The sequence below is a fragment of the Oncorhynchus mykiss genome, chromosome 22 (genome assembly GCF_013265735.2).
Source record: "Oncorhynchus mykiss isolate Arlee chromosome 22, USDA_OmykA_1.1, whole genome shotgun sequence".
Taxonomy (NCBI): Eukaryota; Metazoa; Chordata; class Actinopteri; order Salmoniformes; family Salmonidae; genus Oncorhynchus; species Oncorhynchus mykiss.
The window spans coordinates 52,344,498-52,365,076 of record NC_048586.1 but is presented as its reverse complement, the minus strand read 5'-3'; the positions used below and the strand labels follow the sequence as shown (position 1 = coordinate 52,365,076).

General features: G+C 45.6%; 1 protein-coding gene across 1 annotated transcript in view; it reads left to right on the top strand.

Moving 5' to 3' along the window:
• si:ch211-45c16.2 (mitogen-activated protein kinase kinase kinase 13) overlaps positions 1 to 20,579 on the top strand; it is a 124,733-nt gene that overhangs the window by 73,508 nt on the left and 30,646 nt on the right. The window contains exons 2-5 of the mRNA XM_036959538.1: positions 472 to 1,167; positions 1,986 to 2,169; positions 9,887 to 10,078; positions 16,860 to 17,018. Coding sequence (XP_036815433.1) covers positions 543 to 1,167; positions 1,986 to 2,169; positions 9,887 to 10,078; positions 16,860 to 17,018 — 1,160 coding nt within the window. The 5' untranslated portion in view covers positions 472 to 542. The remainder of the gene's footprint in view (positions 1 to 471; positions 1,168 to 1,985; positions 2,170 to 9,886; positions 10,079 to 16,859; positions 17,019 to 20,579) is intronic.

Sequence of the window (20,579 nt, the reverse complement as noted above, 5' to 3'; positions counted from 1 at the left end):
TTACACACAGGTGGATTGTATTTATCCTCATTAGTCATTTAGGTCAACATTGGATCATTCAGAGATCCTCACTGAACTTCTGGAGAGAGTTTGCTGCACTTAAAGTAAAGGGGCTGAATAATTTTGCACGCCCAATTTTTCAGTTTTTGATTTGTTAAAAAAGTTTGAAATATCCAATAAATGTCATTCCACTTCATGATTGTGTCCCACTTGTTGTTGATTCTTCACAAAAAAATACAGTTTTATATCTTTATGTTTGAAGCCTGAAATGTGGCAAAAGGTCGCAAAGTTCAAGGGGGCCGAATACTTTCGCAAGGCACTGTATTTAGCTAAGGTGTATGTAAACTCTGTCTGCCTCTCTGTCTCTCTCTCTCCCAACCTCCCCTTCTCTCTCTCTCTTTCTCCCTCTCTCGCTCCCTCTCTCTTTCTCCCTCTCTCGCTCCCTCTCTCACTCCCTCTCTCTCTCTGCAGGTGACTCCCTGACTTCAGAGAACCGCTCCTGTCAGGAACGGCCTCTCTCTGTCCGCGACGCTGGACGGCCCATGCTCCCGCAGTGCACCATGGGTAGCTCTCCAGAGGTGCTGTCATGGGCGTCGTGCCCCAGCCTGCTTGTTGGCAAGCTGAAGGAGGAGCTAAAGAACACTGTGGTGGGGGACAGCGTTAAGAAAACTTCCTCTCCCAACACCCCAGCCCCTCCCCTTCCTCTACCCCCCCAGATCATCACAGATCTAGCGCCTCCCACACACCTCCTGGTTCCCCTGATGACGCTCGCCCCACCCCCATGCCAGGATGAGGAGGCTATGCTGGGCACCAGCCCACCAATCACAGCGCTCAGTGAGGACTCTGGGCGGGAGCAGAGACAGTTTGACAACAGCGTGCTCCAATTTCAGGAGCACGAGGAGGCGGAGTCACCGGCGTCATGTGGCCAGGAGGGGTGTGGCAGCGGGGGCGAGGGGGAGGGGACAAGGGAGGGGTTGTGTCCCATACACCAACACCACCCTGGGTCTGGAACCCACAACCACCCTCACCCCCATGATGACATCAAACTGCACTTCCACAGAGCACCGGGAGGAGGGGGGTTCCTGGAGGGCCTGTTCGGCTGTCTCAGACCCGTCTGGAACATCATAGGGAAGACCTACAGCACTGAATACAAGCTGCAGCAACAAGGTACACACTGCCTGCTACTATGTCCGAGTGAACAGGGGTAGGGGTCAAATCCTGTCCCTCAGGGTGAACAGGGGTATGGGTCAAATCCTGTCCCTCAGGGGGAACAGGGGTAGGAGTCAAATCCTGTCCCTCAGGGTGAACAGGGGTAGGGGTCAAATCCTGTCCCTCAGGGTGAACAGGGGTAGGGGTCAAATCCTGTCCCTCAGGGTGAACAGGGGTATGGGTCAAATCCTGTCCCTCAGGGGGAACAGGGGTTGGAGTCAAATCTGTCCCTCAGGGTGAACAGGGGTAGGGGTCAAATCCTGTCCCTCAGGGTGAACAGGGGTATGGGTCAAATCCTGTCCCTCAGGGGGAACAGGAGTAGGAGTCAAATCTGTCCCTCAGGGTGAACAGGGGTTGGAGTGAAATCCTATCCCTCAGGGTGAACAGGGGGTAGGGGTTAAATCCTATCCCTCAGGGTGAACAGGGGGTAGAGGTGAAATCCTGTCCCTCAGGGTGAACTGGGGGTAGAGGTGAAATCTGATTCCCCAGGGTTGGTTGCACCAGCTGGGCACACGCCTAGTCATAAAGGTATGGTTTTAGGCCTGACAGACATGGGTTTAGCCTTGTGGTTGGTCAGCTGGCCATCCGGTTTCCACTAAACCACAACTTGGCAGAAGGTAGTCTAGCGGGTAGTGCGTTGGGCCAGTAACTGTCCTCCCTAGACATGTGGGAGGTCCCGTTAGTTAGTAACATGTCTGTCTGTCTGTCTGTCTGTCTGTCCTCTAGACATGTGGTAGGTCCCATTAGTAACATGTCTGTGTGTCTGTCCTCTCTAGACATGTGGGAGGTCCCGTTTGAGGAGATCTCGGAGCTGCAGTGGCTTGGCAGTGGGGCGCAGGGGGCTGTCTTTCTGGGGAAGCTCCATGGCAATGAGGTGGCCATCAAGAAGGTCCGTGAGCAGAAAGAGACAGACATCAAACACCTGAGGAAGCTCAAACACCCCAACATCATCGGCTTCAAGTAGGTCCACTACCCCTTCCACTGACCCAACATCATCGGCTTCAAGTAGGTTCACTACTCCTACCACTGACCCAACATCATTGTCTTTAAGTAGGTTCACTATCCCTAACACTCACCCAACATCTTGGGCTTAAAGTAGGTTCACTCCCCCTAACACTGACCATACATCATCGGCTTCAAGTAGGTTCACTACCCCTACCACTGACACTGACCCAACATCATTGGCTTCAAGTATGTCCCCTACCACTGACCCAACATCATCAGCTTCAAGTAGATTCACTACCCCTACCACTGACACTAACCCAACATCATTGGCTTCAAGTAGGTTCACTACCCCTACCACTAACCCATCATCATCGGCTTCAAGTAGGTTAACTACCCCTACCACTGCCCCAACATCATCAGCTTCAAGTAGGTTCACTACCCCTAACACTGACACTGACCCAACATCATTGGCTTCAAGTATGTCCCCTACCACTGACCCAACATCATCAGCTTCAAGTAGGTTCACTACCCCTTCCACTGACCCAACATCATTGGCTTCAAGTAGGTTCACTACCCCTAACCCTGACCCATCATCATCGGCTTTAAGTAGGTTAACTACCCCTACCACTGCCCCAACATCATCAGCTTCAAGTAGGTTCACTACCCCTAACCCTGACCCATCATCATCGGCTTCAAGTAGGTTAACTACCCCTACCACTGCCCCAACATCATCAGCTTCAAGTAGGTTCACTACCCCTATAACTGACCCATCATCATCGGCTTCAAGTAGGTTAACTACCCCTACCACTGCCCCAACATCATCGGCTTCAAGTAGGTTAACTACCCCTACCACTTACCCAACATCATCAGCTTCAAGTAGGTTCACTACCCCTAACCCTGACCCATCATCATCGGCTTGAAGTAGATTCACTACCCCTACCACTGACCCAACATCATCGGCTTCAAGTAGGTTCACTACCCCTGTAACTGACCCAACATCATCAGCTTCAAGTAGGTTCACTACCCTTACCACTGACACTGACCCATCATCATCGGCTTCAAGTAGGTCCACTACTCCTACCACTGACCCAACATCATCGGCTTCAAGTAGGTTCACTCCCCCTAACACTGACACTGACCCAACATCATCGGCTTCAAGTAGCTCCACTACCCTTGCCACTGCCCCAACATCATCAGCTTCAAGTAGGTTCACTACCCCTAACACTGACACTGACCGAACATCATCGGCTTCAAGTAGGTTCACTAACACTGACACTGACCCAACATCATCTGCTTCAAGTAGGTTCACTACACCTAACACTGACACAACATCTTTGGCTTCAAGTAGGTTCACTACTCCTACCACTGTCCCTGACCCAACATCATCAGCTTCAAGTAGGTTCACTACCCCTACCATTGACCGAACAATATCGGCTTCAAGTAGGTTCACTACCCCTAACACTGACCCAACATCATCGGCTTCAAGTAGGTTCACTACCCCTACCACTGACACTGACCCAACATCATCGGCTTCAAGTAGGTTCACTCCCCCTACCACTGACACTGACCCAACATCATCGGCTTCAAGTAGGTTCACTCCCCCTACCACTGACAGTGACCCATCATCATCGGCTTCAAGTAGGTCCACTACTCCTACCACTGAACCAACATCATCAGCTTCAAGTAGGTTCACTACCCTACCACTGACCCAACATCGTCTGCTTCAAGTAGATTCACTACCCCTAACACTGACACTGACCCTACATCGGCTTCAAGTAGGTTCACTATCACTGACACCAACCCAACATCATCGTCTTCAAGTAGGTTCACTACCCTACCACTGACCCAACATCGTCTGCTTCAAGTAGATTCACTACCCCTAACACTGACACTGACCCTACATCGGCTTCAAGTAAGTCCACCACCCCTAACACTGACACTGACCCAACATCTTTGGCTTCAAGTAGGTTCACTACCCCTACCACTGTCCCTGACCCAACATCATTGGCTTCAAGTAGGTTCACTACCCCTACCACTGACCCAACTTCATCTGCTTCAAGTAGGTTCACTACCCCTAACACTGACACAACATCTTTGGCTTCAAGTAGGTTCACTACTCCTACCACTGTCCCTGTCCCAACATCATCGGCTTCAAGTAGGTTCACTACCCCTACCACTGACCCCACATCATGGGCTACAAGTAGATTCACTATCCTACCACTGACCCAACATCATCGGCTTCAAGTAGGTTCACTCCCCCTAACACTGACACTGACCCAACATCATTGGCTTCAAGTAGGTTCACTACCCTTACCACTGACCCAAAATCATCGGCTTCAAGTAGGTTCACTATCCTACCACTGACCCCACATCATGGGCTACAAGTAGATTCACTATCCTACCACTGACCCAACATCATCGGCTTCAAGTAGGTTCACTCCCCCTAACACTGACACTGACCCAACATCATTGGCTTCAAGTAGGTTCACTACCCTTACCACTGACCCAAAATCATCGGCTTCAAGTAGGTTCACTACCCCTACCACTGACCCAACATCATCGGCTTCAAGTAGCTCCACTACCCTTGCCACTGCCCCAACATCATCAGCTTCAAGTAGATACACTACCCCTAACACTGACACTGACCGAACATCATCGGCTTCAAGTAGGTTCACCACCCCTACCATTGACCGAACATCATCGGCTTCAAGTAGGTTCACTCCCCCTAACACTGACACTGACCCAACATCATCGGCTTCAAGTAGCTCCACTACCCTTGCCACTGCCCCAACATCATCAGCTTCAAGTAGGTTCACTACCCCTAACACTGACACTGACCGAACATCATCGGCTTCAAGTAGGTTCACTAACACTGACACTGACCCAACATCATCTGCTTCAAGTAGGTTCACTACACCTAACACTGACACAACATCTTTGGCTTCAAGTAGGTTCACTACTCCTACCACTGTCCCTGACCCAACATCATCAGCTTCAAGTAGGTTCACTACCCCTACCATTGACCGAACAATATCGGCTTCAAGTAGGTTCACTCCCCCTAACACTGACCCAACATCATCGGCTTCAAGTAGGTTCACTACCCCTTCCACTGACAGTGACCCATCATCATCGGCTTCAAGTAGGTCCACTACTCCTACCACTGACCCAACATCGTCTGCTTCAAGTAGATTCACTACCCCTAACACTGACACTGACCCTACATCGGCTTCAAGTAAGTCCACCACCCCTAACACTGACACTGACCCAACATCTTTGGCTTCAAGTAGGTTCACTACCCCTACCACTGTCCCTGACCCAACATCATCGGCTTCAAGTAGGTTCACTACCCCTACCACTGACCCAACTTCATCTGCTTCAAGTAGGTTCACTACCCCTAACACTGACACAACATCTTTGGCTTCAAGTAGGTTCACTACTCCTACCACTGTCCCTGTCCCAACATCATCGGCTTCAAGTAGGTTCACTACCCCTACCACTGACCCCACATCATGGGCTACAAGTAGATTCACTATCCTACCACTGACCCAACATCATCGGCTTCAAGTAGGTTCACTCCCCCTAACACTGACACTGACCCAACATCATTGGCTTCAAGTAGGTTCACTACCCTTACCACTGACCCAAAATCATCGGCTTCAAGTAGGTTCACTATCCTACCACTGACCCCACATCATGGGCTACAAGTAGATTCACTATCCTACCACTGACCCAACATCATCGGCTTCAAGTAGGTTCACTCCCCCTAACACTGACACTGACCCAACATCATTGGCTTCAAGTAGGTTCACTACCCTTACCACTGACCCAAAATCATTGGCTTCAAGTAGGTTCACTACCCCTACCACTGACCCAACATCATCGGCTTCAAGTAGCTCCACTACCCTTGCCACTGCCCCAACATCATCAGCTTCAAGTAGGTACACTACCCCTAACACTGACACTGACCGAACATCATCGGCTTCAAGTAGTTTCACTACCCCTAACACTGAACCAACATCCTCAGCTTCAAGTAGGTTCACTACCCCTAACATTGACCCAACATCATCAGCTTCAAGTAGGTTAACTACCCCTACCACTGCCCCAACATCATCAACTTCAAGTAGGTCCACTACCCCTACCACTGACCCAACATCATCAACTTCAAGTAGGTTCACTACCCCTAACACTGACCATACATCATGGGCTTCAAGTAGGTTCACTACCTCTACCACTGACCCAACATCATGGGCTTCAAGTAGGTTCACTACCTCTACCATTGCCCCAACATCATCAGCTTCAAGTAGGTTCACTACCTCTACCACTGACCCAAAATCATCGGCTTCAAGTAGGTTCACTACCCCTACCACTGACCCAACATAATCAGCTTCAAGTAGGTTCACTACCCTTACCACTGACCCAAAATCATGGGCTTCAAGTAGGTTCACTACCCCTACCACTGACCCAACATCATCGGCTTCAAGTAGCTCCACTACCCTTGCCACAACATCATCAGCTTCAAGTAGGTTCACTCCCCCTAACACTGACACTGACCCAAAATCATCGGCTTCAAGTAGGTTCACTACCCCTACCACTGACCCAACATCATCGGCTTCAAGTAGCTCCACTACCCTTGCCACTGCCCCAACATCATCAGCTTCAAGTAGGTTCACTCCCCCTAACACTGACACTTACCCAACATCATGGGCTTCAAGTAGTTTCACTACCCCTACCACTGACCCAACATCATCGGCTTCACGTATGTTCACGATACCCTACCACTGACCCTGACCCAACATCATGGGCTTCAAGTAGGTTCCCTAACACTGACCATACATCATGGGCTTCAGGTAGGTTGATTCCCAACATCATCAGCTTCAAGTAGGTTCACTACCCCTACCACTGACCCAACATCATCAGCTTCAAGTAGGTTCACTACCCCTAACCCTGACCCATCATCATCGGCTTCAAGTAGGTTAACTACCCCTACCACTGACCCAACATCATCAGCTTCAAGTAGGTTCACTACCCCTACCACTGACACTGACCCATCATCATCAGCTTCAAGTAGGTTCACTACCCCTACCACTGACACTGACCCATCATCATCAGCTTCAAGTAGGTTCACTACCCCTAACCCTGACCCATCATCATCAGCTTCAAGTAGGTTCACTACCCCTACCACTGACACTGACCCAACATCATCAACTTCAAGTAGGTCCACTACCCCTACCAGTGACATTGACCCAACATCATCAGCTTCAAGTAGGTTCACTACCCCTATAACTGACCAAACATCACTCCCCCTAACACTGACACTGACCCAACATCATCGGCTGTCACGATTGTCGTATGGAGTAGACCAAAGCGCAGCGTGGTTAGAATACATAATACTTTTAATAAAGATAGACACTAAACGAACTATACAAAATCACAAAACGAACGTGACGCTATGATACAAACGTGCAAACACAGGCAACTAGACATAGACAATAACCTACGAAATACCCAAATAAGATGGCTGCCTAAATATGGTTCCCAATCAGAGACAACGATAAACACCTGCCTCTAATTGAGAACCAATCTAGGCAACCATAGACCTACATAAACACCTAGATGGAAACATCCCCATAAATCTACAAAACCCATAGACAGTAAAAACACCCTAGATGAGACAAAAACACACATACCACCCTCGTCACACTCTGACCTAACCAAAATATATAAAAAAAACAAAGAATACTCAGGTCAGGGCGTGACACCCTCACACTAGACTCCTGACATAACCCCTCGCACTAGATTACTGTTATAACCCCTCGCACTAGATTACTGTTATAACCCCTCACACTAGACTACTGACATAAACCCTCACATTAGACTACTGTTATAACCCCTCACACTAGATTACTGTTATAACCCCTCACACTAGACTACTGACATAAACCCTCACATTAGACTACTGTTATAAGCCCTCACACTAGACTACTGACATAAACCCTCACATTAGACTACTGTTATAACCCCTCACACTAGACTACTGACATAACCCCTCACACTAGACTACTGTTATAACCCCTCACACTAGATTACTGTTATAACCCCTCACACTAGACTCCTGACATAACCCCTCACACTAGACTACTGACATAACCCCTCACACTAGACTACTGACATAACCCCTCACACTAGACTACTGTTATAACCCCTCACACTAGACTCCTGACATAACCCCTCACACTAGACTACTGGCATAACCCCTCACACTAGACTACTGTTATAACCCCTCACACTAGACTACTGTTATAACCCCTCACACTAGACTACTGGCATAACCCCTCACACTAGACTACTGACATAACCCCTCACACTAGACTACTGTTATAACCCCTCACACTAGACTACTGGCATAACCCCCCACACTAGACTACTGACATAACCCCTCACACTAGACTCTTAAAGGGGCAGTAGCCTATTGTAGCCCTTAAAGGGGCAGTAGCCTATTCTAGCTCTTAAAGGGGCAGTAGCCTATTCTAGCTCTTAAAGGGGCAGTAGCCTATTCTAGCTCTTAAAGGGGCAGTAGCCTATTCTAGCTCTTAAATGGGCAGTAGCTTATTCTAGCTCTTAAAGGGGCAGTAGCCTATTCTAGCTCTTAAAGGGGCAGTAGCCAATTCTAGCTCTTAAAGGGGCAGTAGCCTATTCTAGCTCTTAAAGGGGCAGTAGCCTATTCTAGCTCTTAAAGGGCCAGTAGCCTATTCTAGCTCTTAAAGGGGCAGTAGCCAAGTCTAGCTCTTAAAGGGGCAGTAGCCTATTCTAGCTCTTAAAGGGCCAGTAGCCTATTCTAGCTCTTAAAGGGGCAAGAGCCTATTCTAGCTCTTAAAGGGGCAGTAGCCTATTCTAGCTCTTAAAGGGCCAGTAGCCTATTCTAGCTCTTAAAGGGGCAGGAGCCTACCTTGGGTGTACATTTCAAGTTCAATTACAAAATTATTCTGCAGTTATTTTATTGTTATTTATTATGTTACCAATCAAATGTACATGTTAATAATAGTATCTTCTGATTACAATTATTATGTCTCATATTTTAACTAAATCCAATATATTAGTTTCCAAAATGTAATTAGGTATATCTAGCTGTCCGATAATGCATTATGATTGAATGGCTTGTCCTACACTTTGTAAAAATGTTGGGAAAAGATATTGGTTCCTTTCTAAACAGAGCAATGTGAATACAAAGAGAACTGAGTTCTTTGGCTTTTTTTAACCCAGAGTTCACTTTAAAAAGGACTGAGATCAGTTATTTTAAAAAGAGGACTATATGTGAAAAACCCCTGAGCACATCAGGCAGAACTATTGTTTGAGGAGTTGCTACAGGAGTTTTTGCTGTTGTCTGATTTCAAGTTGTACCCTATAACCATGGATAATATCATTTAAACATGCTTTTCAGTCTAGTACAGTCTAGTACAGTCTAGTACTAGGCTTAATCTGTGTCTAGTAAATCCGCCCTGAATGTCTCTCTCTCAGTGTCGTCCTTCTGTAGTGCACCCCAACTCCGTGCTAAAGTACCGTTACGGTGTACTGTGTCACATCTTTTTGACTTTGTAACTCATCCTCTCTCCTCTTCTCCTCCCTCTCCTCTTCTCCTCCCTATCCTCCCTCTCCTCTTCTCCTCCCTATCCTCCCTCTCCTCTTCTCCTCCCTCTCCTCCCTCTCCTCCCTCTCTTGTCTCTCTCCTCTCCAGGGGTGTGTGCACCCAGGCTCCGTGCTACTGTATCTTAATGGAGTATTGTTCCCAGGGCCAACTCTATGAGGTTCTGAGGGCCGGACGGAAGGTGACCCCCAGACTGCTGGTGGACTGGGCCTCAGGGATCGCCTCTGGGATGAACTACCTGCACCTCCACAAGATCATACACAGAGACCTCAAGTCACCCAAGTGAGTGTCTCTACCCCAACCCTCCCACAACCCTTTCCCAACCCTCCCCTAACCCTCCCCCAACCCTCCTCTTACCCCAAACCTCCCCTAACCCTCCCCCAACCCTCCCCTAACCCCAAACCTCCCTTAACCCTCCCATATCCCCAACCCAACCCTCCCCTACCCTCCCCCAACCCTCCCCTAACCCCAACCCTCCCCTAACCCCAAACCTCCCCTAACCCTCCCCTAACCCCAAACCTCCCCTAACCCTCCCCCAACCCTCCCCTAACCCTAACCCTAACCCTCCCCCAACCCTCCCCCATCCCTAACCCTAACCCTACCCTCCCCCAACCCCAAACCTAACCCTAACCCTCCCCTAACCATCCCCTAACCCTAACCCTACCCTACCCTCCCCTAACCCTACCCTCCCCTAACCCCAACCCTCCCCTAACCCTAACCCCAACCTTCCCCTTGCCTGCATTAAAGTCCCCGGCCACTAGGAGCGCTGCCTCTGGATGAGCATTTTCCTGTTTGCTTATGGCGGTATGCAGCTCATTGAGTGCGGTTTTAGTGCCAGCATCGTTTGTGGTGAAAGCTATAAAAAATTCCAGATGAAAACTCACTAGGTAGATAGTGTGGTCAACAGCTTATCATGAGGTACTCTACCTCAGGTGAGCAAAACCTAGAGACTTCCTTAGATATTGTGCACCAGCTGTTGTTTACATAAATGGCAAAAGCAGATTAGCCTCTCGTCGCCTGATCCTCACAAGGCACCCCGATCTTTTTCGGCAAAATCTCTGTTTCTTTCTCCAGCGAATGATTGGGTTTAGGGCCTGTTCGGGTGTTTGGAGTATATCCTCCCTGTCCGACTCATTAGTGTTATCCATTCCTATGAACAGGTTTGGTAACTTAATGTTCTTATCTTAATTAATGATGTTACATATAGAGGGAGTTTCTGTCAGATTGTAAATTGATCAGATTGATCAGATTGTAAATGAATAAAAGAGAAAGCAGATCTTCTTACAGACAGAGAGGTTCATCCCACATTTTATACAGACTACAATGATGTGTCCTAAAATGTTCCCCTGTGATAAAACGTAGTGCTGAATGGTAGATTGCAAGACATTCAACTCCACCTTTCATCGAGTCAGATAGCTTATTCATCACAAAACCATTTGACTTTGCTAATTAGTTTAATGGTTACTTCATTGGCAAAGTGGGCCAACTTAGATAGCAAATGCCAACAACGAACAGTGAGCCATCGTATTCATGCATAAAATAACATATAATGAAATAAAAGCATTGCAAGTTTAAATTTTGTAAAGTTGGTGTGAGAGAGGTGGACAAATGATTGTTATCGATCAATAATGTCAAACCTGGCATTAAACAAAGCATGTGTGTCCATGTATGCTGATGATTCAACCACATACCCATCAGCAACCACAGCTAATGAAGTCACTGAAACCCTTAACAAAGAGTTGCAATCTGTTTTTGAATGGGTGGACATCTCTAACACTGAACATCTCTAAAACTAAGAGCATTTGTATTTGGTACAAATCATTCCCCAAGTTCTAGACCTCAACTGAATCTGGTAATGAATGGTGTGGCTGTTGAACAAGTTGAGGAGACTAAATTACTTGGCGTTACCTTAGATTGTAAACTGTCAAGGTCAAAACATATAGATGCAGTGGTTGTAAAGATGGGTAGAGGTCTGGCTGTAATAAAGAGATGGGTAGAGGTCTGTCTGTAATAAAGAGATGGGGAGAGGTCTAGCCGTAATGAAGAGATGGGGAGAGGTCTGTCTGTAATAAAGAGATGGGTAGAGGTCTGTCTGTAATAAAGAGATGGGGAGAGGTCTAGCCGTAATAAAGAGATGGGGAGAGGTCTAGCCGTAATGAAGAGATGGGGAGAGGTCTGTCTGTAATAAAGAGATGGGTAGAGGTCTGTCTGTAATAAAGAGATGGGGAGAGGTCTAGCCGTAATAAAGAGATGGGGAGAGGTCTAGCCGTAATGAAGAGATGGGGAGAGGTCTGTCTGTAATAAAGAGATGGGTAGAGGTCTGTCTGTAATAAAGAGATGGGGAGAGGTCTGTCTGTAATAAAGAGATGGGGAGAGGTCTGTCTGTAATAAAGAGATGGGTAGAGGTCTGTCTGTAATAAAGAGATGGGGAGAGGTCTGTCTGTAATAAAGAGATGGGTAGAGGTCTGTCTGTAATAAAGAGATGGGTAGAGGTCTGTCTGTAATAAAGAGATGGGGAGAGGTCTGGCCGTAATGAAGAGATGGGGAGAGGTCTGTCTGTAATATAGAGATGGGTAGAGGTCTGTCTGTAATAAAGAGATGGGGAGAGGTCTAGCCGTAATAAAGAGATGGGGAGAGGTCTAGCCGTAATGAAGAGATGGGGAGAGGTCTGTCTGTAATAAAGAGATGGGTAGAGGTCTGTCTGTAATAAAGAGATGGGGAGAGGTCTGTCTGTAATAAAGAGATGGGTAGAGGTCTGGCTGTAATAAAGAGATGGGGAGAGGTCTGTCTGTAATAAAGAGATGGGGAGAGGTCTAGCCGTAATGAAGAGATGGGGAGAGGTCTGTCTGTAATAAAGAGATGGGTAGAGGTCTGTCTGTAATAAAGAGATGGGGAGAGGTCTAGCCGTAATGAAGAGATGGGGAGAGGTCTAGCCGTAATGAAGAGATGGGGAGAGGTCTGTCTGTAATAAAGAGATGGGTAGAGGTCTGGCTGTAATAAAGAGATGGGGAGAGGTCTGTCTGTAATAAAGAGATGGGGAGAGGTCTGTCTGTAATAAAGAGATGGGTAGAGGTCTGGCTGTAATAAAGAGATGGGGAGAGGTCTGTCTGTAATAAAGAGATGGGTAGAGGTCTGTTTGTAATAAAGAGATGGGGAGAGGTCTGGCCGTAATAAAGAGATGGGGAGAGGTCTGGCCGTAATAAAGAGATGGGGAGAGGTCTGGCCGTAATAAAGAGATGGGGAGAGGTCTGGCCGTAATAAAGAGATGGGGAGAGGTCTGGCCGTAATAAACAGATGCTCTGCTTTTTTGACACCACACTTCACAAAGCAAGTTCTTTAGGCTCTAGTTTTATCTTGATTATTGTCCAGTCATGTGGTCCAGTTCTGAAGGAAAGACCTAGTGAAACTGCAGATTGCCCAGAACAGAACGTCTTGCTCTTCATTGTAATCAGAGGGCTGATATTAACACTATGCTGCCAGTCTCTCTTGGCTAAGAGTTGAGGAGAGACTGACTGCGTCACTTCTTCTTTTTATAAGAAACAATCATGTGTTGAAAATCCCAAATTGTTTGCATAGTCAACTTACACACAGCTCTGACACACACACTTACCCCTTGAAAATAAAAGAGAGCCGCACACTCTAGGAGCTCAGATGCAATAATTTAATTTACACACACTTATCCCCCCAGACATGCCACCAGGGGTCTTTTCACAGTCCCCAAATCCAGAACAAATTCAAGGAAACGGACAGTATTATACAGAGCCCTTATTGCATGGAACTCTCATCTCATATTACTCAAATAAACAGCAAACCTGGTTTCAGAAAACAGATAGAGCAACACCTCACAACACAACGCTTCTCCCTCATGTGACCCACTTGTGTATCTGATAGATGCACACTACAAGTTCATTTTTTAAATGGATGTCAATTCTAAAGTATTTTGTCTGTAATGTCTTTTTTGTTATGTCTCAGACCCCAGTTAGACTAGCTGTCTCCATGGTATCAGACCCCAGTAAGACTAGCTGTCTCCATGGTCTCAGACCCCAGTTAGACTAGCTGTCTCCATGGTATCAGACCCCAGTAAGACTAGCTGTCTCCATGGTATCAGACCCCAGTTAGACTAGCTGTCTCCATGGTATCAGACCCCAGTTAGACTAGCTGTCTCCATGGTATCAGACCCCAGTTAGACTAGCTGTCTCCATGGTCTCAGACCCCAGTTAGACTAGCTGTCTCCATGGTATCAGACCCCAGTAAGACTAGCTGTCTCCATGGTATCAGACCCCAGTTAGACTAACTGTCTCCATGGCGTTAGACTAGCTGTCTCCATGGTATCAGACCCCAGTTAGACTAGCTGTCTCCATGGTATCAGACCCCAGTTAGACTAGCTGTCTCCATGGTATCAGACCCCAGTTAGACTAGCTGTCTCCATGATATCAGACCCCAGTTAGACTAGCTGTCTCCATGGTATCAGACCCCAGTTAGACTAGCTGTCTCCATGGTATCAGACCCCAGTAAGACTAGCTGTCTCCATGGTATCAGACCCCAGTTAGACTAGCTGTCTCCATGGTAGCAGACCCCAGTTAGACTAGCTGTCTCCATGGCATCAGACCCCAGTTAGACTAGCTGTCTCCATGGTATCAGACCCCAGTTAGACTAGCTGTCTCCATGGTACCAGACCCCAGTTAGACTAGCTGTCTCCATGGTATCAGACCCCAGTAAGACTAGCTGTCTCCATGGTATCAGACCCCAGTTAGACTAGCTGTCTCCATGGTATCAGACTCCAGTTAGACTAGCTGTCTCCATGGTATCAGACCCCAGTTAGACTAGCTGTCTCCATGGTATCAGACCCCAGTTAGACTAGCTGTCTCCATGGTATCAGACCCCAGTTAGACTAGCTGTCTCCATGGTATCAGACCCCAGTTAGACTAGCTGTCTCCATGGTATCAGACCCCAGTTAGACTAGCTGTCTCCATGGTATCAGACCCCAGTTAGACTAGCTGTCTCCATGGTATCAGACCCGTTAGACTAGCTGTCTCCATGGTATCAGACCCCAGTTAGACTAGCTGTCTCCATGGTATCAGACCCCAGTTAGACTAGCTGTCTCCATGGTATCAGACCCCAGTTAGACTAGCTGTCTCCATGGTATCAGACCCCAGTTAGACTAGCTGTCTCCATGGTATCAGACCCCAGTTAGACTAGCTGTCTCCATGGTATCAGACCCCAGTTAGACTAGCTGTCTCCATGGTATCAGACCCCAGTTAGACTAGCTGTCTCCATGGTATCAGACCCCAGTTAGACTAGCTGTCTCCATGGTATCAGACTCCAGTTAGACTAGCTGTCTCCATGGTATCAGACCCCAGTTAGACTAGCTGTCTCCATGGTATCAGACCCCAGTTAGACTAGCTGTCTCCATGGTATAAGACCCCAGTAAGACTAGCTGTCTCCATGGTATCAGACCCCAGTTAGACTAGCTGTCTCCATGGTATCAGACCCCAGTTAGACTAGCTGTCTCCATGGTATTAGACCCCAGTTACACTAGCTGTCTCCATGGTATCAGACTACAGTTAGACTAGCTGTCTCCATGGTATCAGACCCCGGTTAGACTAGCTGTCTCCATGGTATCAGACTCCAGTTAGACTAGCTGTCTCCATGGTATCAGACCCCGGTTAGACTAGCTGTCTCCATGGTATCATAACCCAGTTAGACTAGCTGTCTACATGGTATCAGACCCCAGTTAGACTAGCTGTCTCCATGGTATCAGACCCCAGTTAGACTAGCTGTCTCCATGGTACCAGACCCCAGTTAGACTAGCTGTCTCCATGGTATCAGACCCCAGTTAGACTAGCTGTCTCCATGGTATCAGACCCCAGTTAGACTAGCTGTCTCCATGGTATCATAACCCAGTTAGACTAGCTGTTCCCATGGTATCAGACTCCAGTTAGACTAGCTGTCTCCATTTGCATCAGACACCAGTTAGACTAGCTGTCTCCATGGTATCAGACCCCAGTTAGACTAGCTGTCTCCATGGTATCAGACTCCAGTTAGACTAGCTGTCTCCATGGTATCAGACCCCAGTTAGACTAGCTGTCTCCATGGTATCATACCCCAGTAAGACTAGCTGTCTCCATGGTATCAGACCCCAGTTAGACTAGCTGTCTCTATAGTATCAGACCCCAGTAAGACTAGCTGTCTCCATGGTATCAGACCCCAGTTAGACTAGCTGTCTCCATGGTATCAGACCCCAGTTAGACTAGCTGTCTCCATGGTATTAGACCCCAGTTAGACTAGCTGTCTCCATGGTATCAGACTCCAGTTAGACTAGCTGTCTCCATGGTATCAGACCCCAGTTAGACTAGCTGTCTCCATGGTATTAGACCCCAGTTAGACTAGCTGTCTCCATGGTATCAGACCCCAGTTAGACTAGCTGTCTCCATGGTATCATACCCCAGTAAGACTAGCTGTCTCCATGGTATCAGACCCCAGTTAGACTAGCTGTCTCTATAGTATCAGACCCCAGTAAGACTAGCTGTCTCCATGGTATCAGACCCCAGTTAGACTAGCTGTCTCCATGGTATCAGACCCCAGTTAGACTAGCTGTCTCCATGGTATTAGACCCCAGTTAGACTAGCTGTCTCCATGGTATCAGACTCCAGTTAGACTAGCTGTCTCCATGGTATCAGACCCCAGTTAGACTAGCTGTCTCCATGGTATCAGACCCCAGTTAGACTAGCTGTCTCCATGGTATCAGACCCCGGTTAGACTAGCTGTCTCCATGGTATCATAACCCAGTTAGACTAGCTGTCTCCATGGTATCAGACCCCAGTAAGACGAGCTGTCTCCATGTGTCTGTCTGTCTGTCTGTCTGTCTGTCTGTCTCATGTTTTGGACAGCTGAGTCCTTTCACCACTGTATTTCTGTTCGAGTTTGTGCTCAGGTTTTATATTATGGACCAATGTTGTTGACCAATTCAGGTTGTGTGTTGAGGTTATAAGTTATTGCCCACATCTTTCCTCCACTGAGGTCCTACTGTGTATGATGTCATGATTCTCCTCTTCTACCTCAGTGTGCTGGTGACCCAACAAGACACCGTGAAGATCAGTGACTTCGGGACGTCCAAGGAGCTCAGTGATAAGAGTACTCAGATGTCGTTCGCTGGTACGGTGGCCTGGATGGCCCCAGAGGTCATCAGGAACGAACCGGTGTCTGAGAAAGTAGACATCTGGTGAGTACAACAATAAGTAATCAAAAGAGAACCGTGGCGCACTCCCAGAAGCCTGGTGGGGGCGTAAAGAGAACCGTGAAGCCTGGTGGGGGCGTAAAGCCCCTGTCAAATTCACAAAGAGGTGTTATAGGTTCTCACTCTTAAATGTTGCATAAATCTTACTTCATTATTCAATGTTTTTAATTGTTTTACTGCATCAGGGATAGCATACCCAGAAGTTTCGGCTTTACAGCCTTCTTCAGTGTGAAGGTACAATTTTCTTTAATTCAAAACAGCATTTGTTAAAGAACAACTGATGAGCAGCAGGTGCTTCTAATCAGTGTTGCCACTCATCAGCCAATCAGGGCCCCTCTGGTCTACCTGTATACCAATTAGTCACAAAGAGATACAGAATTATAGGTTATAGGAGCGAACACGAAGGGCAACTCATAAATCAATCACCCCAGGTGTCCACTCACCTAAATACATCAATTCATGAGATAGCCACAAAGGACATCAGGCACAGCCGTTCATAAATATGTGGAGCCAACTCATGAACGATATGTAAAATCCGTTACAGCCTTAATCTCAAATGGATTTTAAAATAAACATTCTCATCAATCTACACACACTACCCCATAATCTTAAAGTGAAAAATAGTTTTTTAGAAATGTTTGCAAATGTATTAAAAAACAGAAATACCTTTTTACATAAGTTTTCAGACCCTTTGCTATGAGACTTGAAATTGAGCTCAAGTGCATCCTGTTTCCATTGATCATCCTTGAGATGTTTCTACAACTTGACTGGAGTCCACCTGTGGTAAATTTAATTGATTGGACATGATTTGGAAAGGCACACACCTGTCTATATAAGGTTCCACAGTTGACAGTGCATGTCAGAGCAAAAACCAAGCCATGAGGTCAAAGCACTACACCAATCAGGCCTTTATGTTAGTGGCAGACGGAAGACACTCCTCAGTAAAAGGCACAAGACAGCCCACTTGGAGTTTTCCAAAAAGCACCTTAAGACTCTCAGACCATGAGAAACAAGATTCTCTGGTCTGATGAAATCAAGATTAAACTCTTTGGCCTGAATTCCAAGCGTCACGTCTGGAGGAAACCAGGCTCCGCACATCACCTGGCCAATACCAGCCCTAAGGTGAAGCATGGAGGTGGCACCATCCCTACGGTGAAGCATGGTGGTGGCAGCATCATGCTGTGAGGATGTTTTTCAGCAGCAGGGACTGGGAGACTATTCAGGATCAAGGGAAAGATGAACGGAGCAAAGTACAGAGATACTTGATGAAAACATGTTCCAGAACGCTCAGGACCTCAGACTGGGTGAAGGTTCACCTTCCATCAGGACAACGACCCTAAGCACACAGCCAGGATCACACAGAAGTGGCTTCGGAAAAAGTCTCTGAATGTCAGAGACCAGACTTGAACCCGATCTAACCTCTCTGGAGAGGCCTGAAAATAGCTGTGCAGCGACGCTCCCCATCCAACCTGACAGAGCTTGAGAGGATCTGCAGAGAAGAATGGGAAAATCTCCCCAAATACAGGTGTGCCAAGCTTGTAGCGTCATATCCAAGAAGAATTGAGGCTGTAATCGCTGCCAAATGTGTTTCAAAAAAGTACTGAGTAAAGGGTCTGAATAGTTATATAAATGTTATTTTTCTGTTTTTGTTTTTCATTAAAATTTGCAAAAACTTCAAGAAACCTGTTTTCACTTTGTCATTATGGGGTATTGTGTGTAGATTGATGAGGAAAAATAAATGATTTCATCATGTTTTAGTATACGGCTGTAACGTAGCAAAATGTGGAAAAAGTCAAGGGGTCTGAACACTTTATGCTCTGTGGGGTTATGTTGGGAGGAAGTGAATATATATATAATATATATAGTACATAGTAATATAATAACCCTCTGTGGGGTTATGTTGGGAGGAAGTTAATATATATATAATATATATAGTACATAGTAATATGATAACCCTCTGTGGGGTTATGTTGGGAGGAAGTTAATATATATATAATATATATAGTACATAGTAATATGATAACCCTCTGTGGGGTTATGTTGGGAGGAAGTTAATATATATATAATATATATAGTACATAGTAATATGATAACCCTCTGTGGGGTTATGTTGGGAGGAAGTTAATATATATATAATATATATAGTACATAGTAATATGATAACCCTCTGTGGGGTTATGTTGGGAGGAAGTTAATATATATATAATATATATAGTACATAGTAATATGATAACCCTCTGTGGGGTTATGTTGGGAGGAAGTTAATATATATATAATATATATAGTACATAGTAATATAATAACCCTCTGTGGGGTTATGTTGGGAGGAAGTTAATATATATATAATATATATAGTACATAGTAATATGATAACCCTCTGTGGGGTTATGTTGGGAGGAAGTTAATATATATATAATATATATAGTACATAGTAATATGATAACCCTCTGTGGGGTTATGTTGGGAGGAAGTTAATATATATATAATATATATAGTACATAGTAATATGATAACCCTCTGTGGGGTTATGTTGGGAGGAAGTTAATATATATATAATATATATAATATATATAGTACATAGTAATATGATAACCCTCTGTGGGGTTATGTTGGGAGGAAGTTAATATATATATAATATATATAGTACATAGTAATATGATAACCCTCTGTGGGGTTATGTTGGGAGGAAGTTAATATATATATAATATATATAGTACATAGTAATATGATAACCCTCTGTGGGGTTATGTTGGGGGGAAGTTAATATATATATAATATATATAGTACATAGTAATATGATAACCCTCTGTGGGGTTATGTTGGGAGGAAGTTAATATATATATATATATAATATATATAGTACATAGTAATATGATAACCCTCTGTGGGGTTATGTTGGGAGGAAGTGAATATATATATAATATATATAGTACATAGTAATATGATAACCCTCTGTGGGGTTATGTTGGGGGGAAGTTAATATATATATATATAATATATATATAATATATATAGTACATAGTAATATAATAACCCTCTGTGGGGTTATGTTGGGAGGAAGTTAATATATATATAATATATATAGTACATAGTAATATAATAACCCTCTGTGGGGTTATGTTGGGAGGAAGTTAATATATATATAATATATATAGTACATAGTAATATGATAACCCTCTGTGGGGTTATGTTGGGAGGAAGTTAATATATATATAATATATATAGTACATAGTAATATGATAACCCTCTGTGGGGTTATGTTGGGAGGAAGTTAATATATATATAATATATATAGTACATAGTAATATAATAACCCTCTGTGGGGTTATGTTGGGAGGAAGTGAATATATATATAATATATATAGTACATAGTAATATGATAACCCTCTGTGGGGTTATGTTGGGAGGAAGTTAATATATATATAATATATATAGTACATAGTAATATAATAACCCTCTGTGGGGTTATGTTGGGAGGAAGTTAATATATATATAATATATATAGTACATAGTAATATGATAACCCTCTGTGGGGTTATGTTGGGA